The sequence below is a fragment of the Pyxicephalus adspersus genome, chromosome 3 (assembly GCF_032062135.1).
Source record: "Pyxicephalus adspersus chromosome 3, UCB_Pads_2.0, whole genome shotgun sequence".
Lineage (NCBI taxonomy): Eukaryota > Metazoa > Chordata > Amphibia > Anura > Pyxicephalidae > Pyxicephalus > Pyxicephalus adspersus.
Genome location: NC_092860.1, coordinates 7,249,198 through 7,274,499, shown reverse-complemented (window position 1 = coordinate 7,274,499; position 25,302 = coordinate 7,249,198). Strand labels below are relative to the sequence as shown.

The window sequence follows — 25,302 nt, the reverse complement described above, 5'->3', positions numbered from 1 at the left end:
AAAGAGGTCACAATATATGGGCTGCCACCCCCCTACAATTTCCTCCCACCCAGACTAAAATAAAATTATGGACAGATTCTTTTTAAAGACCTAATTAGCTCATGCTACCTTAAACCACCCCACTACCTCTCCATTCCTGCATTGGAGGAAGGAGGTCAAACACTTGTAAACTCCATTGTGGACTGAGCTTACACAGAATCAATGGCATTGTCATTCTTCATTATAGGTGAAGGTCATATGTCCTTCCCTCATATGTCTTTCCTTACTTGGAAGCACCAAAGATTTTGTAATACAATGGAGCAGCTGGGAAGTGAAAGTGGCTAAGTGATTCACTTTGTTAGTTTGCTTAAAAAAACAATGATAAGATAAAATACAGAGGCTGCCATTGCTCACCTCCTGTTATTTAAGATATGTGGCTGTATATTTCTATAAAATATGCTGTAACATTGCAGGTGTATCTACCAAACACAGCAGTAATGCAGTTCTGACCCCCTAAATATGGTGTCTGTATGCTCCCTAGCCATTTCATTATACTGAATCCATAAAGGTTGCAGTTGATGAATGGCTTCAATGACCAACAAGTTGTCTTGTCTCCATCAGAATGTCCTCAGCTCCTCTTAATACAAGCAAACTGGCTGCGTCTTTCTACAACAGAAGAAATCGGACAGGTTGGGTAGAATCTGGATAAGAAAACGGTCAGAAGATTCTTTTTATAGGTGACAATAAATTTACAAAACCCGAATGGTAATCCGGAAGCTTTGACAGACCCTGCAGGGGCAGGATTGCCTACAAGAGCACATGAATGCAAAATAATGTGCAGTAAAGGAATGGGGATTTATTAGTCCTCATAGGTGCCATTTGTACTTTGCTTTTTGGATTTAGTGCATATACAGCAAGTGTGCATCCTCTACAGCAAGCATGAGCACCTGATGTGTCCCTTTAGGGAGGAAAAATCGGCTCTCAAATTTATTCTTTGCTTTGTGTCCTTACAAGGGATGTCAGGCTAGAGCTGGAACGTTAGTGGGATTGCCTTAGCACAGCATTGTAGCTTCATATGCAATTATAGGTAACAGAATAAAAATTGGCTTTACACCGACCAGCCTTCTATACCAGCACGTCCAGCAATGGTGCAAATGGAATAGCAAACTTTGGGCACATGTGTATTGTAACTTGCTGTAGGGCAGCCGCCTACAGCTGTAAGAGGCACGTCCCGCAGACCGGCCATCCCATTGGGACAGTGGAAGTCTGTCTTCTGCTGTGTAAGAAAGGAGCCTTTGTAGTGACAAGGCTCTAAACCCAGTCACCAGCGGCTCTTCATGCCAAACCAGGGGGGCAGGAATCCGACTTCCAGCACATTCTTCTTCTCTTCAGTAATGGGAAATGGGATATGTAACCCCTGGATGGCCGGGGAGGTGTGTGATGACTTTTACATGACTTGGTGGAATGCTATTAACTCTTGCAGAGGGATTCAAGAAAGATCCTCACAGTGATAACGCAGTGGATGCCGTTTATCGTGCTTGGATAGAGCTACTGTGTCATATTGTCTGCGTCCATTTCAAATTTTTTTGTGCATTTAAAGAAAAAAAAGGGAAAGTTTTGTACCACAAGAACATAAAATATTTTTTTCTTGCATTTGCTTATAGCGCGGGTGCAAAATCTGGCCCTCAATGTCCTTTTTTTTTGGCCCCCAAAAAATTCCGAAAATGAACTACATCTGGCCCACCCGCCCGCATCACCACCTCACATCATCATTTTCAATACATGCAATACATAGACATTATTCCTGTACACCTATCATGTGAAACAAAGCCTAGGCAATGATCACATGGTGCCTGACTACCAGGGGCATTGTGTTTGTTTCAATCCATTAGAGACTGCATAGTGTAATATTTAGTATCAGACAAACTTGTGATGTGAGAGGATGAACAACACACAGCCTGCATAGATAGATAGAAATTATTCTTTTCAACCCTAAAGTGCATGTAGAGGGGTTTGTTTTGTTAGTTATGGATGAAGTAGTAAACTTCCTCAATTATTTCAATAAATTTCAAGTTTGGTTCCCGACTTGGTGTTTTTAATTTCAGCCCTCTGTGTATTTGAGTTTGACACCCCTGGCTTATAGTGTTTTCAATGTCTACTCCGATTCTAAGCCTTTTATTCACATGGACTTCCGAAAACTGAACTCTTCCTGGATGCTGGGACCAGAAGGATGTATTGAACTAAATAGCTTTGTTGCAAATCCTAGCAGTCCCTTATTTGGCTTCTGATCCCCTGCATTACTCTCTCATACACAATGGGAACACTTTTTTAGGTCTGATCTATTGGTATTTGCCCAATTTGGCACCCCATATTAGTGACAATCAGAAATTGAATTTACCTAAATAGAGTAAATGATTGCGTTTTTAGTAGTAGCCACGGGCCATTCATAGGAGAAGAGCCGGTGAATAGGTAGATCAGTAATTTGTGAATCATCCCAGCTGATCACCTTGATTATAAAATAAGGCAAACGAAACTAAATCATTATTTCTGCCGAATTTTCAGCACATTTCTGGCGATCAGCTGACCCTCAGCTTTATAAATCCGCCCCATGAAAGTTCATGGTAGTAGGACCCTACTACTACATGGTTTTATTTCTGTGTTACCAGAGATATTTGTTTGAGGAATCACCCCCAGTGGCCTTTACCTGTTGGAAATATTCACCCCTCTGTGTATTCTGGGGACCACCATTAATGGCTAATCCCTGCTAGATGAGATAGTTGATATTCACCCCTGATAGTGACATATTCACCCCGTATTTGTTCTGGGGACTACTGTCCGTGTCTGAACCCTGCTGGAAATATTCACACCTCTATTCTGGGCACCACTATCAGTGCCTGAACCCTGCTGGAGATATTCACCCCTCTATTCTCGGCACCACCGTCAGTGCCTGATCCCTGCTGGAGATATTCACCCCTCTATTTATTCTACAGATCATTGCCAGTATTAGATTCAATTTTCTTCAGATACCACCAGATTAAGAGATGAGGGAAAATCCTCAAATGGCGAATGCATTCAGAGAGATTTCATGTTGCATCCCCAGCTCATTAAGTGAAGAGAAATATCCCCACAAGACAAAGAAACCTTATAGAGGTTGCAAAAAAACCCTACTTTTGGCAATAGGTACTCTTACTAAAACTTTTCTATTTTTTTTTTTTTTTCTAAATCTCAATACACCTTTACCCCTCATGTGTAATGCTGTAAGGATATTGACAAATCCACCTGTGCCTGCTCTTCTTTTAAACTATCACATAAGTCACTGATAGATTTTGATGCTTTTACATTGATCTGGGTGTCTAAGCTTCCCTAAGTTTTACATCGTGCACATTGATGTGTAAAAAATTGCACGTTAATAGAATCCTCCACCATGTAGGGAGCCTTGAATGGACCACATTGACAAGTTCTGACTGAGAATAGCAATATTTGGTTGCCATTCTAACACATCCAGCGGAGTCTCGATGGGGAAAGTTACAGGAGGAAACAGCTGTTACCTCGGCTGGCCGGGGGGGATTGGAAACAGAAGTGGAGAGGAGAATGAATAGAAATCATTGTGCAGCTCCCATCAACTGTCTGTGGTTTCTCTCTGTCCTTTGTCAGTGAAGTTTCTCCTGGATTATCCGAATGGCTCAGCTTATCCTGGAGAATGTGCGATTGTTGAGGGTAATACCTACCGGGAGGTTGACTTAAAGTGGAATTATCCCGCCAGAAAAAATGACATCTTTGGGGCCCCAGGACGATGTTGTAAAGTGAAGGAATGCACAACATATTGGCACATTGTGGCAGTGTACTGGCACAGTGAGCCCCTCCAGCGTTGCAATGGCAGTGTTCCCCCTTTAGTGCCGGCACTTTTATCCTACAGGGTTTGGGATCGTCAGCCTTTTATGTGGCCAGGATTAGGCAACTAACACGCACGTCAAAATTGTTGGCAATTAAGTGCTGCAGATCTTTCTATAGCCCCTTACTTGGTATGTACATGCACTCCAGCAATGGCATTTTTCAGGGCCGGTTTCCTGATGGTGACAACAGTAGGCCATTACCTACGTAAAGTGTAATCTCAATGGGAAGCCCATGACAAGGTGACAACTCAGCAACACTGGCAGGGACAGATTGTTGTCACCTCCAGGAAATGCATGAACAAGGCCTTTTATTGCAGAATGACCAGGAAATCTTATAACAGATGCAAATATAAAAACCTTGAATAACATTAATTGCATTATTATGTTGAAGCTTTTATTACATTTTACTGATTTTTCCTAAATAGATTGGAAATTGTGAAATCTTTAAAAGGAAGTGTGCAGAATTAAAAAAATAAATAAATTTTCAGATTCTAAGAATGGGTTTTCTCTAAAAGAGAGAACAAAATCCAATGTGCCCCCTGATTTTTATTTTTCTTTGCTACACCACAAACAGGAGACAGCAAGCACGAAGCCAAAGCAAACAAATACTTGGCACAAGGTTTGCATTCATGCAACTCCTGCGAGGACAGTGGCATAAGAAGGTGCAAAGTGTACACAAGGGCCACGGACCCCCTACAAGGTCCCCAAGTCCGTTGGGTGGAGGGGGGTAATTAACATCTGCACAAGAGCCCACTGTTGGCTAAGTCTGCAACTAACTCCTGGATACAATATGTAAAATAAATTTTAAGCTTGGCACCCGTTAGTGTTCATTGCCGGATGTGTCACATGGGTGCAATCAAAATGAAACTATCTCTCCCCTTAGGTGGTCATGTGATCAATGCCACGGCATTGGTCATGCAAGCACTATTGAAAAGACTCCGGTGTTATTTCAGACGCAAGAGGAAGGAAGAAGTATTTAAATCCCAGCAGCTGTGCGGTGGCATCTTATGATGTGGAATGCCAAGCATAGTTTATTTTCCTTGCATGCATACTTCAAAAGCTTGTGGTCAGACTAATGTTACAAAAACCACAGCAGGCACCTTGCTGAGAGCTCTGAGCTTCCCCACCACCACACACTTTTTATTGGTTAGGAAAGCTAGCTATCATTGGAGTGGGACTACATGGGGTGGGCATAGTCTGCATTAGAGGGTTTTAGGGACCCTTGGATGTTATAGAAGAAAGCAGAATCCTTTAACGATCCCGTCAAGGTGACATCTACATGGCGGCTCAGTATCAATAATAAAAGCACAGGTACACTTTAAAGGACCAGTGTGTTTTAAAGAGACCCTGTCACCTTTCTTTTTCAGGGCAATAGGACAGACGTATTTAGAGCTCACCTACTGTACAGCACTTCATACTTTGTTGCAGGCAATGCAAAATACTGTTGTCAGAGCTTAATTGCAGCTTTCATGTGCATTACACTAAGGTAGATTATTCATTATAAATAATTTATATTGCATCACATCAAAAGACACAGATAGTTCTCATCTGTTCATTGCAGGAAGCTAAAGTGCCACTTTGGTGCATTGGAAATGAATAGCATTGCAATGCACTGTACTGCATATTGTGTGGTTTTACAGTGCAATAGTGATGCCCGGCCCTAAAGAGTCCCTGTCTCTTTGGCTTTGAATCCCTCTAGATATAGAGCAGGTACACAAAGCTGAACCCACACTGCCTTTCAAAGACCCCGACTGACGTGTCTACCTAACAAATGCGGCCCTGTGCACACACTGGAGCGGATATTATGGTAACCGTTTGCCCCGAGCGTCGGACCTCAGCTTTCCTGTGGCAGGAGGTGGCACCGGGGGGGCAGCGGGTGAGAACCAGTGCATGTTGTGTTAGTTCAGGTGATGGGAGGCGAGCCGACCTTTTTTAGAAGAGGAGAGAGAGAGCGATTGTGAGCGGAACCCCTGTGTTATTTCAGATGTGAGAGAAAAGAAGGATATTCGGATTCCTGCCCCGAATAACAGGCTCATTGTGAAGGCAGCCAGCAGAGAGCTACACACCCCCGGGGCCATAATCAGCCCTACTTCAGGATAAAGGCCCGCATAATTAACCCCTTTGATGGGAGTAGAGGGTGAGCCATTGTGAAAGTTGAGGGGAGCGACTGGGCCTGGTCAGGGTTAATCGCATTGCACTTTGTGTGACACTGTGCCTGCAATGGATTCAACTCCGCTTAAACATGGCCACTTCTGTGCTGGAGCTCCTTGAGATTTCTGCAAGACTTAAGGTGCGTACACACTTCCAATTTTTATCGTTCAAAACGAACGAACGACGAACGATCGATTGGGCAAAAATCGTTCGTAAAAAAAGTAACCAACGACGCCGACGAACGAGGAAAGTCGTTGGAAACGAACGACCGGACCGGCGGATCGGATTGGACGACGATCGTTGAACATCGTTCGTGTGTACGATCGTTCGTTGATCGTCCATGGGCTGAGCATGCGTAATGAACGAACGTTCATTCACTTTCCTGTCGTGCACATAGTTCCTCTATCGCTCAAACGATCGTATCTATTGTGTGTACAATATCTACGAACGATCGTGTCGTTATCTCTATGTGCAGGATCGGTGCTATACGATCGTTCGTATATATCGTGCAGGATCGTTCGTCGTTGGTTTTCCAACGATAATAATTGGAAGTGTGTACGTAGCTTTAAACTGTGTCAGCACACATTAAACCCAGTATTAAAATTGTATTTTTTGGGTTTTTTTCTGTACTGTTTTGGGATCCTTTTGTTTGGATCATTTATTATTATCCAATAGCGCCAACATATTATGCAGTGCTGTATAAAATCCATTGTCATGTTACTAGCTGTCCCTCAAAGGGGCTCACAATCTAATGTCCCTCCATAGTCATATGTCATTAATTCAGTCTAAGGCCAATTAACCTATCCGCATGTTTTTGGAATGTGGGAGAAAAGCGGAGAAACGCAAACACGGGGAGAACCTGCAAACTCCATGCAGATAGTGTCCTGGCCAAGATTTGAACCTAGGACCCAGCGCTGCAAAGGCCAGAGTGCTAACAACTGAGCCACCGTGCTGCCTTGTTTGCAAATATTTTTTCCAATGCATGCTCTGATATAGATTAATCCAAAAAAAAATACTTAAGGGTTTATTCACACCTCAATGCACAGTAACGCACTACAATGCATTGTGGTGTGGCACAGTAATGAAAATGGTGCATAATTTAAACTCCCTTAACACCTGAAAACACCTCTTGATGCATGTGTTAGTGGATTGGTATGCACTGAAAAGATAGGTGGACCTTTTTAACACCTACAAAAGTAAATAAAAATATGGTCAAACCTGCGTTGATTCTTCATAAATATGAGTGGAACATTAAAATAATTAGATAGGATTACATGCTAGGGCTTTACAGCCTACAAAATATCTGAAGCCATTTTTTTTTTTGATAGGGTAGGGAATGGTTTCAACCTCTGATCAGAGCTTAATCTTCTCCATGTGTCCTCTTGAAAGATTTAACCATTGGGTCTTGTTCTGGTGCACACACAAAATTCTGCATTTTCCTTTCCGTCTAAGTAACAATGGCTGCCAGGACTAATAAAGGAAGGTGAATATTGGGAATGAGGACACGGGCAGCAATAAAAACGGCTTTGGAAACAATTGCATGCTGTCAGGGTTTACTAAGACTAGCCGCAGCGGTTGGTGCAGTGCCACAATGTACCTGGGTTATTACTGGCAATGGCACATACTTTGCACTTTTGAGTATGCAGAAGTGAATTATATGGGAAGCCAAGTGGATTCATTTGTGTATGCCAGTGTTTGCATGGAATTACTGGGCCACTGCCAGCTCGAGCAGGCGCCCAGGTAGTTGTAGCCCTAAAACCACTCTAGGCAATGGCACCCAAATCCTAGGCTCGTGCAAGCACAGTCCATCCTGCAGCGTACCAGTTCTCTTAGTGCGCATTGTTCCTTCTTTGGAATGATGTCAGTCTCCGGGTTATGGGAGGTGTCGCAGCTGCTTGGCTCAGATAAGAGCACCTTGTTAATAAACTTACTCCGCACACAAAAGGCGTATTGAAGCCAGAACTGTGGCCTGGCCTTACCTGCAGACGTGCGGAGGAGAGAGTAGGAAAGAAGGTGACATCACACATCACTGTCTCCCTACATGTCTGCTGCAGCTGGTGTCCTGAGGAGTCAGACTATGGTCTGTACAAGGCATACCTCTGTAGGGAGGGACCCATCCATTACAGTTTTACAAATCGCAGGGGAGCCTTGGTGTTGCTTTTAGCAACAAATCACATTTTAGCTCCTTTTTTGCAGTTAAAGAAAATCACCGAATGTTTTATAGGCCGGGGCTAGAAAACTCCCAGGAGCCTTTCAAAAATGAACGTGGTGTAACAGGAGCAAAATGTTCCAATCTAATTTCCTGTTCGCTAATCCTATAGAAGGATATAAGTAGTGGCTGCTTTGTTGCCTCCTTTGGCATCCAGCAGCAGCATTGCTGTGCAATTGACTGAACTAGCAAGACGCTTATATTGAAAATTGGGTCTTAGTGAAGTTCACCTTATGGCCAACAGCTAAACACACAGATTAAATACACCTGGGAGCTGTATTTCTGTCCATTCAGTTCTGAGGTCTATCAGGGAACACAATCCTTTATCTATGGCAGGAGACCTGAGTTCTGCCTGCTGCAGTTTAGTAACACTTAAAGGTCTTTTCCCTTCCCTATCCTGATTGGATAATTTAGGGAGAAGCAGCACACTGATTCTGAGCTCTAGTCTTCTACTCTGTTGAGCAAGCTTTTTGCAGTGAATGCATTATAAGAGTCTGATACCAAGTCAAATTTAGGTGCTAGCTTAAAAAACAAATTACGTTACGGCCCCTGTGCAGAACTGACTTAAGATCCCCTGCCAAACTGACATGGAGCCCTGTTGGGGGTCCATGTTGGCTGAGGAAGGTGGCCCTGGCCCCCATGCAGTGGCCCACCTTGCACCCGACTTTGCCTTAAGATAGGCTCTTGCCTGGAGAGGATACACTTTTATCAGTGAAGCTGGGTGATCCAGCAAATCTGAAATGGATTTAGTCCAGGATTGAAAACATTTGCTAAAAATTTGCAAATTACTTTTAAGAAATCCATTCCAGGTTTGCTGGATCACCCAGCTTTACTGATGAAAGTGTATCCTCATAATAAATCAGACCCTAAGTGTACGAAAAGACAAAGCTAAGACAACTCAGAAATGATGGATTTCGAATCCCAAATCAACTTCTGTGCCAGGACAAATAACGACATAGAATCTCCTCAGTGGAGGGGCATAGACAGCAAGAGAAACCAGTCCAAGGTTCTAACCCTTTTCATTATATCACATGTAAGAAACAAAAACTTCTGGCTTTACCATGTAAATGGCAGCAATTGCTTTCCAACATTTTAATTCATTGATTATTAAGTTATTGATTGCATATAATATTCCTATCCAAATGGGGAATTGAAATGAGGTAGCCAGAATGTGCATGCAACAGTATTTGCACCTAGCATTAAAATATGCCTGGCTTTTATATACATGCCCCATCCTTGTTAATATTTTGAGAGCTTTCACATACAAAGTGGATCTGCCTTACAGGAATGCAATGTGTAAAATCATTATGTGGAAATAGTCCCAGGTGGTTTAAGTGCGGTGACAGTAATTTATTATGACAGGTGCACTTTACAGGAAATTGAACACATTAAGTCTTATCCAATTTGGCTATCTCGCCATCATGGCATTTCTCCACAGCAGGCACTCAAAGCCCTGACATAGATGTATTTATCCACTGAAGTCCAGTCCATCAAAACCTTCCAATTATTTCTAAGAATGTTTTTATAATTTGAAAGTGTTCTTATTATTTTTTGGGCAGTGTTTAAAGAAGGCTTTTAAAATGATAAAATAAATTACCCAGAGTGCAATAGGCACTTGGCACTCTAGTTGTCTCACTGGAGATACCATCTGTATGGAGTGTGCATGTTCCTATGTGTCAATGTGTTGGCTCCGGTGTCCTAATGTGGCCCAAGTGCTAACAAATTTCTATATGGCGCCATGCCAAAGGTTGCACACAACCTTGATATATGTATTAGAGCAGTGTTTCTCAACCAGGGATCGTCCAGAAATTGTTGGGGGCTTCTTGAGCAATGAGCAATTTGCACCTCTCAGGTCAGTTTAGGTGGCACCAATGATCTCTTTGGCTATCTGTAAGATTGATATTAATTCCCATTATTCCAAATTTTGTTTTTCAGAAATTTAGCCATTGGAATAGGAATTCAGAATTTCCCAGAGGGCCTTGCAGTTAGCCTTCCACTAAGAGCAGCTGGCGTGTCCACATGGAAGGCGTTTTGGTAAGTACCATTGTTGTTACTCATCATGGTTCCAGTGGCTGATAATTTACTACCTGGTTGTCTGCATGGGATCATATTGACCTTTGTATCAGTACGAAGGAAGAAAGTCTTGAAAGCAAAGAACTCAATCATATTCTTACTTTCACTGAGCCATGGCGGGCCTTAACTCTGTGTAGTGACTCTCCAAAATTTGCAGTCAGGGCACCTATTGTCTCACCGACCTTCACTTCTTCATTTAGCCTTGCCATGGTGCAAATACATTCTGTGCAAATGCTGACCTTCTAAAAAAAAAATGCTACATGCTTGGCTGCCATGCTCAATCCTAGGTGATCCGCAACACATATGCAACCTGTCAGGCAGGGGTGTAGTCGTAAAAAAAAAAAGACTATCCATGGGGAGCATGCATACGCATCATTGTTATGTAAACATGCCCGCCCCACTACACCCCTGCCTAAGTGTTACTCAAAGGGGAAGAAACTTCCCCCACACTGACATCATAATACCAGAACCCACCCACTCTCCCATCGCAGGCTCTGAAAGTGGGCAGGTTGTGAGAGACAAACCGCCCACTGCCCTGAGCCTATAATTCCATATGGGGGAACATGGTCCGCAGCTCTGGCCGTTGCACCCCCCAGCGGGGTCCTTCCCTTGACCCCGCAGGGGGCGGACCACCAAATAGTTATTTGCAAAAAAAAAGTGGGCACACGTGCCCATTCACGAAAAACCACCCGTGCTCGTCCCACTACACCCCTGCTGTCAGGTCACAACTCCTGATCTTTGGCCAACAGCATTGCATGGAAATAAGCAGAGAGCCATTCCAAAAGGAGGTCAGTGAAGGCAGCCTATATATGTAATTTATGACAGGTATAAAGCAAAGCTGAATGACGCTACATTTTCTATGGCTGAATTCGCATGATGGCTGTCCTACTTCCTTCCATCACCTAGCTTGCCCTAGCAGCAAGTATCTACCCAGTGAATAAATGGAGACCTTCTATCTTGCTTTAAGGTTGGGTATTCCCTCCCGAATAAATAAGACCACGTCAGTTTGCTGATAGGTTTAGCAAGGGTTAAGGGTGCCCATGCGGTAGTCGCTCTATGTGATCTTAGCCTACATTCATAAACAATTGTTCCTTTTCTGCATGGTGCAGTGGTAACCATGAGCAGATACCATTTATCTTTTCTCCTCTCCCTAGGTACGGCCAACTGAGCGGAATGGTTGAGCCCATTGCCGGAGTCTTAGGTGCAGTTGCAATAGCTTTGGCAGAACCTCTATTACCCTATGCATTGGCATTTGCAGCGGGCGCTATGGTGTATGTGGTGATGGATGACATTATCCCGGAAGCACAGACTGGGTAAGTAATATTCAGACACTCACAGGTGTGTTTATTAAACTGGTGAAAAATGAAAAAAATGATCCTGGTCCCCTTTCTAATCTGTTTTTGCATGTGCCTGTTGCATTTTTTAATAATACAAGCTGAAGGGCGCACATGGCCGGTGGATAATAAAAACAAAAGGAGTTCAAAGTGGTCAAAATTTAATTTATTTAAAGATGCAATCAGTATTTAAGGGGCAGTTTGAGTAGACTGGGGCAAGATTTGATTCTTGCTGCCCAGATTCAAGGCTGGGGAATTCAATGCACATTGCACATCCCTGTCAGTGCCTGGATGAAAAGGACTAGAATCATCCTGAGAGTTCTCTATATTTTTTCTATATGAAAGTCCAACTGAATGTGTTATTACTAAGGATTAGTAAAGCAGAATTATACCCTGGGGCTACTCACCTGTCCCAGTTCTGTTGCGGGTGCGGCCATATTCTCCCTTCCTCTTTTCTGCATCCTGATCTATGGCCGGGTCTATATGAAGTAACCCCCAAGCTGGTGTGTGGGAGTTCTTTCAGTCTTGGCACCCGCAGGTGAAGCTGGGATTGCCGTGTAGCTCAGCAACGTTTGACAGATGGACAGCAATCAGACGGGTAAGAATACTTATTGCAAAAGGGACATCCCCTATCTCTGTATGCAATAGAGACTGGCCTGATACCAAATTTTTAAAAGCCATTATTGGTTTATTAATCTCTATTCTTAGCTTTGAAAAGGAGCAAATATTGCACAACATAAATAATTATAATTCATATAGTTTGAATTCTACAGCCTCGGAGAGCTTTATTAAATCAGGCCCAGTGTATCAGTATATGTCAAAAGGTTGCAGTATGTCTGCAAACTCTTAAAAAAAACTCTATTAGGCCGGTGACTCCAGTAGCTAAGCTCATCACAGATGTGTTAGGAAGGTCAGCCAAGGTATCAAACGTTGCCTCTTTCTCCCTAAAATAGGAATATAATTTTTTATTATGATTTTTCCTCTTTATTGTGTAACTTATGACATCTCTTTTCTCTTGTAGTGGCAATGGCAAGCTGGCCTCCTGGACTTGCATCCTGGGCTTTGTGGTCATGATGTCCTTGGATGTCGGTTTAGGTTAACGAAGGCCACCTTCAGCGCGGATGCTGAAGCCACCCTAGGAAGAGGCGCTGGGCGCTACTACTACAGTTTACAGTTTTTCAAACAAATTTGCCTTTTATGAATGATTGATTGTGTATTTATCTGATGTTTTCTGTGTGTTAATATTGGGGAGCTTTGATCTGTATAGGAATAATCACAGGGTGCTGTGTATCTGTAGAGAAGATGAATTAGCTGGAGACCAGAAATCTCACATATGTTAAGTGTAGAGAAAAAAAGGGATTTGTCTATTGTAGCAACTTGTCAGAATCTTCCATACATTCCAAGAAGGGCTCATTCACACCAATGCGGGCATTCCCTGCTGGATAAACTGGAACCTGAGCACCTGGAGAAGACTTCTCTGTCATTGCTTTCAATAATGGAGTCTGAACCGTGTGCTCCATGGCTGTGAATTTTTCTGCTGCTTACTGCTGTTTAGGGTTCCTCCCCAGCAAGTCAGTGTGTGCATAAAATGCATAATAAATGAGAATATCCGTTCCTTTTGAGATCATTCCCTCATTGATATCTATCTCATCTTTATGCAGAATAAGCTGTCTAGCAACAATCACAGAGATTGCGGTAAACTATAGAACTCCAGATTATTTTTTTTTAATCCCTCCCGCACAAGTTTTGAGCTTTTGCCAAAGCAACTTAAAGCAGCTTGATGCAAATCCAAAGCACATCAGCCTGATGTATGTCACTTCTTCAGCACAACACTTATAGGCTGGGAATAAAAAATTACCCAGCAGTGTTATAATTTGTCACTATACAACCCAAAATTTCTAGAATTAGAAAGGTGGACATGGTTGAGCACAAGTAGTGATGTAGTGTTTTTCACCTCCACTTACCTTTTCACTAAGTATTTATTATAACTTAGGATGTAAATGTGTTATAGGTGGTATAATATATTTAACATTTTCCCTGCCATAATTATTACAGTGGCAGTGGTGCTGGCACATAGTAGCATCATATGCGCCACCTTCCCCGCCTGCCAATAGAGATCAATACATCAGACCAAAATGAGGGATTAATGGAGAAGGCCGAATGGGTTTCTGGGTGTTGTTCCAATTGGGAAACAGATGTAGAGGGATAAACCTCTGTCATGGTTGCTAGACAGAATAACTTGCTTGTAAACGTCAGGAAAAAAATAAGTGAAGGCACCGGAAAAAAAGGCAAGTGAATGTAACATTTTACTAAAGGTGGGTGAACATGCATGGGTTGAATTCATGAAAGATTGGGGGACATACTTTGATGCTGGTCAAATCCTACTGAACTCAATGGAAGGTGAAACTTCCACTTTTGAATGTTTTTGGGTATTTTTCTATTCTGAGTGAATGTTCTTGGGAATAGTCTTGGGGTTTGACTCAAGCATTAGTTTCATAGAATATTCACCCAGCCCTTCACAAACCTAATTCATACACATTTACTATTCTATTTTGCAGCATTCACCCAATGACAACATTCACATTATACTCAATCATTGCCATACATACAACTCCAAATTATTGATCCATCGATCCTGCCCTTATGTGTGAATGTTAGTGAATAAACAAGGACTTTTGTTGAAACAATCAGTAAGTGAATTGTTTATAATTATTCCACATGGTGGTATGCTTCACAAGCTTCCATTGAAGTTGTTGAATCTGGACCACCTACCTGTGATGGTAAGTGCCCACTGCCTCAAAGAGGCCACAACACTGAAAGTATATTCTTGACCCTACAGTCCAATAGCAAAAACCTCACCAAATTCCCATGTGTGTATTGGGGCCACCTGGCCATGGTTTAGGGCCAACTGGTGAACATTTGGACTTTGCCGTGTGCACCACATACCGCTGTGTCCAGAGCCTATAAACCCAAACCCATTATCTCTGGCTATAGACACCACCAAGACCAAAATTTTCACAGCACTTTGAAGATGAATAGTTGTCTTTGTTTACAAAATTTCTAATTGTCTTATTAATTTTCAGAGCTAAATAAGGGGTAAGGAGGGGTGAACAAACTTATAAGCAACCTTCACAATTTTAGTAAAAACTGGATACTTGTTTTTGTCCAGCCATGGCCGTCTCTCATTGGCGACGTCCATGCTGACATCACCCTCACAATTACAACAAAGACATTGATCAACCAATCAGAGCCTTGTTTTGATATTTTGCCCTGCCCTAGACGCATATCAGCAACAATCTTATTGGCTGCTAGGGGTCACATGTCTGCTTTCCCTCCTTCTCGTCTTACAGATGTGTTTCCCCACTGCTTTAGTTTTGTGTCTGGATTTGAAGGGAACGTATGGGGTACAATGTAACAGTGCAAAAATGTGTGGATTGTAGAAACCAACTTGGGCATTGTACAAGTTTCTAACAAAAAAGTTTTTTATATTTAATGAATGTGCAACGTATGTCAGTAAGATGAACCCAATAAATCCGTAGAGTTTTATATCGGTTTGTTGCCTTTTTGTGTTTATTAATATGGTTGGCTAAGTAAGTGTATCTACCCCAGGAAAGTGCACATGAAGAGTGCAGTCTGCAGAGCGCATATTCAGCATGGAGTGGAGTCCTGATGATGAGGATATCACACTCAATGGATTCAAAACCTTTTACATATCCGTCGCTATGGCTGATATAAATCTATCTTCTGAGCACCAAATGCTATTTCAAAAACCCATTTAAATGAAGAGCTGACACCATCACTGTGCTGCCTGTGCACAAAGCAGAGGTGTGGGATGGGCCTGCAGAAAACTACAGGAGGAGGCGGAGACCAGACCGGTCACTCTACACAAGGTAGGAAGGCAGCAGTGACTGGTCTTTGCTACAGGAAGTGCCTGCATGGTATATCTAAATATTGGATTACTGCAAAGATCTGGAAGAATCACACAAAGCACACCAAGATGATGATTACACAGGTCAACAAAAAATTAGTTTGGTAATCAGAAACCATAGCAAACTTTTCTAAATCAGTTTTTCACTTACGTTTTTTTCCCTAACTCGTAAAGTTCCTGAGTTATGAGTACTATTATAGTTAACATTGTACGTGCATGTATTTTGTACTAAAACATAAGCACCATTGAAGTGAATGGTAATACATCTTCAGTGTGAAGTAAAATAAGGCCACTGTGATATTCATCTACTGAACAGTGTCAGACAGGTAACATTGTTTCTTCAGAGATGCTTACAGTTTGATTTTCTTGTGTACTCTGTCTGGATTGTCGCGGTACAGCATCCAGCAGTAGTCAGCCATCATACTTTCATTCCAGAAACCTTGGTAGCGATTCTCCACTAACTGAATGTCCTGGTGAAAATGTTCCTATTCGTCATTCACCATACCAAGATTTTCCGGGAAGAACTCTAGATGTGAGTGCAAGAAATGTATTTTTAATGACATGAGACAACCCAGTTTCTGGTATGAATCAAGCCGATTCTGAACTCCTTCCTTGTATGCCGGAGACTTATGGTTGCCCAGGAAATTTTCACACAGCCACTTGAATGCATCCCAAGCTTCTAGCTCAGCTGCTGGGAGAGATTGTTTGAAAACATCAACCTGCAAAACAGACGATCTGTGGCCCTATAAATATCCCTTCCTTCATTTTTGCAGTGCTTATGTTTGGAAATATCTGAACAAGGTACTGAAAACCCATGGAGTTTGGTTTACCTATGGCCTTTACAAGGTTCTTCATCAAGCCTAACTTGGTACGGAGAGGTAACAGAAATATTTTATGCAGATCAACCAGAGGCAGAAACTTGACACTGCTTGTTCTGGGCTTATAGGTATCTCTTGGTAGCCACATGGCCATCTCTTGGTCATCACACTTGACATAATAGTTTCCCGTAGATCGGCTGTCCCACAGACATAGGAAACCGCAATAAAGCCAATGATCTTTAGATCCCCACAGATGTTCCACTGGTGTGTTTTATACTGGATTGCTTCAAGTAGTAACTTCATGTTGTCATAGGACTCTTTTAGATTAACAGAATGGGCGATTGGTAAACTTGGTTTGGAATTACCACTATGCAGTAAGACTTCAAGCTTCTTTTAGAGGATTCAATGAAGATACGCCATTCAGATGGAACATGCTCTTGTGACACACTGTTAAAAAGTGTATTTATATCATGACAGTAGCACTGTGAGCTATCACTAGTGAAGAACGTTGTCAAGTTCTGATTACAGTTACACCCTTTGCAAGCAAGCGCTTCTGTTTAAGCCTTGAAGCAAGAAGTTCTGCTTTGTCTTTAGAGATATTTAGATCATAAACTAGATCATTCAGTTCTGCTTGTGTAAAGGTCTCTGGTTCTCAATCTCCCTCGGCCAAGTAGTCAGTATCAGATGATTCGGGGTTGTAACTGGCTGCAACTCCAGCGCATTCCTCATCACCTTCTACAGAAGCAAGTCCATCATGTGGCAGTACCGAAACTGGCAATGAATCATGGGGAACAGGGCTAATTGCAGAATTGAGGCTGGGATATACAATTTTGTGCTTAGTTTTACCCTAAAATCCGCTTTTGTTGAAAATGAACGTCAAAAATAGTAGTTGATTAGATCGTCTCGCGGTTCTCTCCACACCATCGGGCTTGCAAATGGCATTGCTGCTTTACACCGATTTAGCCGGTCACGCAGTCCGTTGTAACAACTGGTACAGATGACATGTGAAGTCCAAGATTTATCCTGGTCACCAAGTGGACAGCCGAAATATAATTTGTATATCTTTCTAAGTTCTGTGGTAATTTGGCGACGTGCTTTCATTTTGAATAAACCACACACCTAACAGAAACTGTCTGGATCATTAAGGCAATGAAATCAATCGCAGTTAGTGCGGTCTCTAACCTTAAAAAAAGAAAACTTGTTAAATGTTGTAATATGTTAAGGCTATTTATAACGAATTTCACACAATATATACGGTAATTAGCTGCATCAAACTTAACATAGATTTGAAATCCACATCAAAAATACCACAAAGCCGACATAAAATGATATCTGATGAAAATGACATCTTGACCTGTGTTATGATTATGAACAGTATTTATATAGCACCAACATATTATGCAGCGCTCTACATTAAATAAGGGTTGCAAATGACAGACAGATACAGACAGTGACATGGGAGGTGGAGAGGACCCTGCCCCGAAGAGCTTACAATCTACGAGGTCGGGGAAGTATCACACAATAGGAGGGGGATATGGAATGGTGGGTGAGTAGTGAGGGGTTTAGAAGACGAAGAAGACGGGTGAGTTTGAAAAGATGAGTTTTGAGGGCTCTTTTAAATGAGCAGAAAGTAGGAGCAAGTCGAATAGGACAAAAAAGACCATTCCAGAGAGTTGGGGCAGCTCCAAAAAAATTCTTGGAGCCGTGCATGTGATGGGGTTATGAGTGAGGAAGTCATTAGTAGGTCATTGGAGGAGCGGAGAGAGCGGCTAGGGGAGTATTTTTCTATAAGGTCAGAAATGTAAGTGGGATAAGACCTATGGAGGGATTTGAAGGCAAAGCACAGGAGATGAATTTGATTCTCAGGTGAAATGGAAGCCAGTGGAGAGAACTCCAAAGAGACGCAGCGGACGATTCAAGTAAGGATACACATGGCTCTTGTATCTAGATATTTCCTTCTTCAGGGGTTCGGCATTAAAAGTATCCAACTACACCGCTCAATACAGATGCAGTCATTTCTTTCAATACAGCACCACACAATGATAAACCACAATAAGTTATATGTGAACCCTGGAGTAAACTTTTTTTGTCCCCCCTTCCTCCTGTATTTCTTTCCCCATTACTTAATACTGACATGAAAGCAGGAACCACTAACTGTTTGGCTTTGCTGATCCTCCATGGCATTGGAAGTCTTTCTAATCGGATGAAACCATCACCCGAGGTCACTAGGACCCCAAGACACCACCATTCACCGAATAGCCAAGGGTCATGTGACCCTTTTTAAACATTTCCTTAGCATTTTGATAGGGGAGGAAAAAGCGGAACCAGGAAGAACAAAATATAAGCAGATATAATTTTAATGCATGCAAGAAAATAATGATTTTTTACTTAGAATAATAGGATAATTTGTTATTTGTCCTTCCGTTTCACATAACATGTCCACTTCAAACCCTGTTTAGGGGGTCATAAAACCTCATTTGTATCCAGATCTCTAAATACCACTGAAGGTCTTCCTAGATGAAATCAGATACAGCAAAAATGCCCAAAGCAAATTCCAGAACAAAAGCTGCAGCTACCAGGTGATAGCAGCTCCTTCCCTGTTCTTTATCTGTTCTGTGACTCACAGCCCTCATGTCCTCACAGTGAAGGTATGTTCCCCATTGTCACGAAACATCGCCCTGCCTCCGCACCACAGGATATGAGAAATACGTGATACAAATAGGGGAAGGCATGGCGTTCTAACTTTCTGTGCAAACCTATCAGCGTTCAGCTGAGAATTATTTATTTTAAGCTGAATGGAAAGAAATTGTAGCGGGGTGGCATCTCTTGTATTGTGAACCAAACTACCAAAAACAATTGGGTGGTTACTGAAAAGTGCCGGGTGGTGCGCCCGACTAAAAGGATCTGGGGAGAACACTGCCTATGCTGACCTATTTTCAGTGCATTTGTTTTGAATCAGAACCTAATCGGTCCAGGTGTGCCGGACACTTGGGTCCCCCGCTGCGCCGTGTGGTTTTGGTGCTGTTCTGCAGGGGCACAGCAATCGAGATCGGGTTCAGCAGATGGAACCATTAGGCATAGCAGGGGATGCTGGTATCTGACACCACCACAAATGTGAGATTCTGAGATTCCTTAGCCAGAGCAGCATTTGCTCAGTCTGCAGCAATGCAATGCGTCCTACTGTGGACCCCTGCTGTATGTCCTTATGCAGCACCAGAGAGCGCTCCCCCGTCATGTCCCAAATCTGTGCATAACCATGACATACAATAGCATGTCTATATTCCTAACACCACTTAGCTTTTACAATAACGCCTGTTATAATAATTTAATAATGAATATTCAGATCCCTCAATAATCCCACCAACTACATTATATGATCCGATACTTCCTGTCTGAATGCACTATAACGATGGCTGCACGGTCATGACGGGTTTCCTGTGCTTTTCCATGCTTGGTTAATGTGCAGCCATTTTTTTCTATTTACCCTGAGGTGTAAGGTGGAGGGGCTACTGGTACAAACAAAACAAAGTAAAGCCAATGCATTTCAGGTTCCCCTCCCTTCTTCAGGGCTTGAATGTATGCTTCATCAACCAACTGAAGAATAATCAAGGTCTCTTGAAATTGGATAGGGCTGCAATAGTAAGGCTGCATACACACATGCAATAATTGTCGTTGGAAAGGATCTTTCACAAACTCATTCTCGCATAAACAAGTGCTGTACATCATTCTGCTCTATGGAGAGGGGAGGGGGATAAAGATGGAGCCGCATCCCACTGCGCGCTTTCCCCCTTCATTTTCATTAAGGTCGTTCGTCCTCCATCGTTCATGGATGTGCCAGGACAGTCTTATGGACGATGGTCGCTGTACACACGCAAGATTCTCGTCTGATATCAGCCCTGAGCCGAATATTGGACGAGAACCATTGCAAGCTTGTACGTAGCCTAAGTGTACTACATATTCACAAAATTTAGCCCTTAGGGGGAACCAGCAAAAAGCCATTGTTCCATATGCTCCATGATTGGAGAAGAGCCGGGCATGAAGCTGTCACACAAAGGCCCTGATTTATTAAAGTTCTCCAAGGCTGGAGAGAATACACTTTCATCAGTGAAGCTGGGTGATCCAGCAAACCTGGGATGGATCTGGTCCAGGATTGAAAACATTTGCTAACAAATAGCTAATGACTTTTAGGAAATCCATTCCAGGTTTGCTGGATTACCCAGCTTCACTGATGAAAGTGTATTCTCTCCAGCCTTGGAGAACTTTAGTAAATCAGGGTCAAGGTGTCGTTCCCAAAGCTGGCACAGCAAAAAAACATTAACGCGTGACTTTTTTTTGCAGCCATACTACTTGATTTAAAATGATCCAATTACTGTGCGTTGATTAATAAACCCCCTGACAGGTGAAATTAAAACATTGATGATCCGGTTACAATGGTTCTGACAAGGGTGGGTATATTAGGCAGCAGGTGAACAGCTCTTGAAGGTGAAGTGTTTGAATCTGAGCGACTGAGTGGGCCAAATTTTGATGGGTGGACGATGGGTCAGAGCATCTCCAAAACGGCATTTCTTGTGGGGTGTTTTTAGTTTGCATTGCCTACTAGATTGTAAGCTCTTCAGGGCAGGGTCCTCTCCTCCGGTGTCACTGTCTGTATCTGCAACCCCTATTTATTGTACAGCGCTGCGTAATATGTTGGCGCTATATATCCTGTTTAATAATAATTAGCGCCTTCTAAGAATGGTCCAAGAAGGGATAGACAGTAAACCAGCCATGGAGCAAAGGTCACAGTGCATCTCAGTGCATGGGGTGGCATAGTTACAGAATGCCCTTACTGGCCCATGTCCACCATTAAAATGTATGCAATGGGCCATAGAGTAATGGAAGCAGGATGAATGAAGAATGAAGAAAGTTGTGGATGGCCGGGTGTTTGCATCCATTACCTGGGGAAGAGATGGCAGCAGGGTGGCACTATGGATAAAAAGGAAGGCCGGAGGACTTCTTGGTGCACCGAAGTCTTGCACAGTCCATGCCTGGATGGGTGAAAGTTGTGCAAGAAATACCCAGACAATATTAAGCAGGTGGTTTTACCATTTTGACCTAACGGCAAAAATGGCGCACTCATTGACCCAGAATTTATTGATAATCGTTTTACCCGGCAGAGGTGACGCTATAGGCGACCATTTTTCGGCAATGACTGAGTTAACGCATTCTCTGCTTTCACACAAGTGCTGAGTCAGTGCATAAGAATTTTCTTTCTCTAGGAGTACAGAGGCCAGGAGAGGAGGTGGATGGAGGGGGGGTATTACCGTAATGTGGAAACCTTTCTTCCCTCCCTTGCTCTCCCCGGGGATCGCGTGCAGATGCCTATATTTACCTGATGCCAAAAGAAAGCGAGGCAGACAAGAAGGGGACAAGGTGCAGCTGGGTGTAATTGCGGTTTTGCGAGCAAGGGCGGAACCCAGAGCCAAGCGAGGATCTGTGCACGCACAGGAACAATGCAGCTATTCTTGTGCGATCCAGGAAAGGAACGGGCCTGGGAAAAATTGTTGGCTCGCGTCCGTACACCTGAAACGCTTCAAGCCGGAACTGGCCCCGCTGCGCCAAATGGAGCGCCGCTGTCTCACCAACGCCTCTGCTGCTTTTCTTACCCATCGTCCGTCCCTCTGTCCTCACCGCAGGGGGACAAATATTGCAAAAGGGGAACTCTGAACAAACATCATTTTTATAATCACCTGTAGCCCAAGGAAAAAAAAACATGCAATTATTTTTTTTTTTCTACAAAATATTAAATTGTCCACTCGCCTTCCAATGCATATTTTCTGAAAGCTGAGAACTTGTAGAGTAATAATATGGTAGTTGCCATTTTTTTTGACGCACCTGTTATTAACACACTAAATCCAGTTTCATAAATGGCCCTGCATAGTGCAGGTGACAGGTTCTCTTTAAGAAGCCATTAGAGGACTATTAGAGGCCAGGTGGCTCCTTTAAGCAAATCAATTTTTTTTTGGTTGTAGGTGGCCAGAAATTGCCAGCCACGACCATTCATGCACTGATTTGTGCTGGCGGCCATTGTCAGGTGACAGGAAGTGAGAAATCCGAAATTCTGAGTTTTCAGCAAAACAGGAAGAGAGGAGAAATCTTTCCAATGGGGACACTTGTTCCATTGCAAGGAAAACTTCTCCATTAAAGAATTCGCCTTTGTAGCCATCACATGGCCGGCAATGTCATTTCATTCTCTGCAAATCCTTTTTCCAGCGAAAGTAGCCGCCACCACCGCGTCCTATAAGTGCCAAAAATTCAGATTTCTCTCCAATGCAATCATGGAAACTTTTGGTTCTGATCTCTATGAAAGGTGATAAATACCTGGACGCATTGGGCCTGATTTATTAAAGCTCTCCAAGGCTGGAGAGGAAACACTTTCATCAGTGATCCAAAAAACCTGTAATGGATCTGGCTAGCAAATATCAAATGACTTTAAAGCAATTCATTCCAGGTTTGCTGGATCCCCCACTGATGAAAGTGTATCCTCCAATAAATCGGGGCCCTTACATGTTACTCAGCATGCTGCACTAAGACATGCAATGATAGATCCGAATGCTGGCTCTTTTCTCTCCATGGCGGTTGTGCGGTCATTTTCCCCATCGCGTATTTTCACTTCTCACGCGTCGCACTCCAACCACTTACAGGAGATAATGGAGAGCTTAACGGCAAACCGCAGGCGGCATCAGCAGCGTCTCTGCAGCGCGGTCACCTGTCACTCAGCCTATTACCTCTGACCTTTTCACTTTCTACACCTTGCCGTATGAAAACATGCGCCTGGCGCTGTGGCGGTTTATGGCTCCGGACGACATTCACTGGGCAAAAATGCAGAAAATGTTTTTGCTCCCTATTTATTTTTTTAACCATGAGAGCAAACTATCGGCCAAAAGCATGGCGCAGTACAACGCTTTTAGATGGCGATGTTCCAATTGTTTGATTTCAAGTGGTCAATCATTGATCAGTTAAAAATAAATAAAAATTGCGACCAGACAGGTCCTTTATTGCAGAAGGAACAGTGCAATAAAATAAACTTGCTTGCCTGATTGCAATTTTTTAAAATACATTCACCCATCACCGTCACATACACAATCTTCACCTTGTCCTCTTCCGGATTTTTGGCCATTTGATTGACCAATCAGGAATGATGAAAGGGGAAGAAAGGTAAAGGATGAGTGAGCTATGGTCATTTCCGATCAGTTATTCATCAATCTGCAGTGGAGGATTGATGAACGACTGCTGTCAGAGCCTTGAGACGAGCTGGGTCCTAGGTGAAGATCAGTAGTCAATGGTGAGCTCTTGCAGAACTGATCTGAGCCCCCCACACATTGAATTGATTTGGGGACCCTGATACAGCAATGTCTTCCCCCGGAGACGTGTACATAGCTATATCACATATATAGTGACCGGTCCTCTTTACCATCCTGTTACCTGAGATCTCCGGTGACACGCGTTCCCATGTGACGTTGCATGTAAACACACTGCAGGGCTGTGACTGACACCTTGCGTGTTAAGGAGAGATGATTGGCCTTGCCCCGGGCCCTGCGGTTTGCTTTGTGTGCGAGTCTCGCAGCCTCTGACAAGCGCTGAGTGATCTGCAGGGATGGCCCAGGTGCCTGGGGAACAATGGCGCCCATTGTTCTCCTGCTGCCTGTCTCTGCCTGCGTGGGCCCTCCCCGCCTTGTGTGTGAGACAGGTGTATGGCTTCCCAGTCACGCTAACAGCCCGCTACGCAGGGTCTGCCGCCTCGCCTTACCTGTCCATCGCATGGACCAACCCGCCATGATCTGCCTGGAGTGGGCACAAGAAAAGAAATTGCAACCATGGCAATAGCATTCAGGCTTTTTTCCAGTTTCCCCATCCCCCTGCTCCTCTAAAGTCTGCAACAGATTTACTTTAAAGCCCAAACTGCTGCAAAAGTTAAATCGGCTCACCGTGCCATCCTAAAGCTCAGAAACCCCATTGCTGATTGTAGGGCTGCACCTGGACCATCAGAACCTCTTGGGCCATTGTGTCAAAGTTTCAGCATTGCCCCCACCCCCCGTGTGTCAGACCTCTGCAGAGAGATCACTGCTTCCATGCATGCTGACAGGGGACAGTCTTTTCTACTCAGGCTGTGGCTGCTTTTCAAGACTTTCCAGATCTTTATTGCACTTGAGTTTTTGAGTTACCAGAACAGAAGCAGAACCTCCCAATGGGGTCACAAGAAGCTCCTTGTGTGTTCTATGAGCGGGGGCTTACGATGACCCTCATCTGACAGCCCTTGGCCAATCACCAATCATTAGAGCTGTCACGTGGGGCTAGTCGCATTCTCCTCATAAGTGCTGAGAATGTTTCCCTATGGAAGGAGCAACGGGGGAGCAAAGAAATGGAAAGTATAGGATGGGAGTGGGGTCAGCATTTAAGCCCCAAAAAGAAATCATAAAAATGACACATGCAGCCACCAATCAGATTTCAGTTGACATTGCAAGCTTGAATATGATTGGTGATACAGGCCGCAGAGGTTTAGGTCTGATCTGCGGTCCCCCAGGCTTCCTCCTTGTGGATTCCGGTTGCAGGGCAGCGTCGGTTCCATGGAGCTGAGCAAACTGGTCAATCAGCCAGGACCCCCACCCTCCATGGGGCCCCCAACTGACAGAATGGCAGGGGTGCAGAGAGCTAGAATAGTGTACACTAGGGGCCTCTGCATCATAATCTCCCAGAACCCCCACCTTCTATGGGGCCCCAAGTCACAGAAGGGTGCAAGATGCTGGTATGGTGTGCACTGGGGACCCTTCATCATAATTGCCCAGAACCTCTACTTTGTTAGGGCCCACAGTGACCAAATAGCAAGGATGCAGGAAGCTGGAATGGTGTACACCGGGGGCCCCTAGCTCTTATATGG

At 43.5% G+C, this 25,302-nt stretch overlaps 1 protein-coding gene across 2 annotated transcripts in view; it reads left to right on the top strand.

Moving 5' to 3' along the window:
- The window catches only part of SLC39A11 (solute carrier family 39 member 11), a 197,809-nt gene extending 182,624 nt beyond the window's left edge, over positions 1-15,185 (top strand). For both annotated transcript variants that reach the window (XM_072403461.1, XM_072403460.1), the window contains exons 7-9: positions 10,168-10,266; positions 11,460-11,618; positions 12,661-15,185. In XM_072403461.1, the coding sequence (XP_072259562.1) occupies positions 10,168-10,266; positions 11,460-11,618; positions 12,661-12,739 (337 nt within the window). In that variant the 3' untranslated portion in view covers positions 12,740-15,185. The remainder of the gene's footprint in view (positions 1-10,167; positions 10,267-11,459; positions 11,619-12,660) is intronic.
- Positions 15,186-25,302: the final 10,117 nt, after the last annotated feature.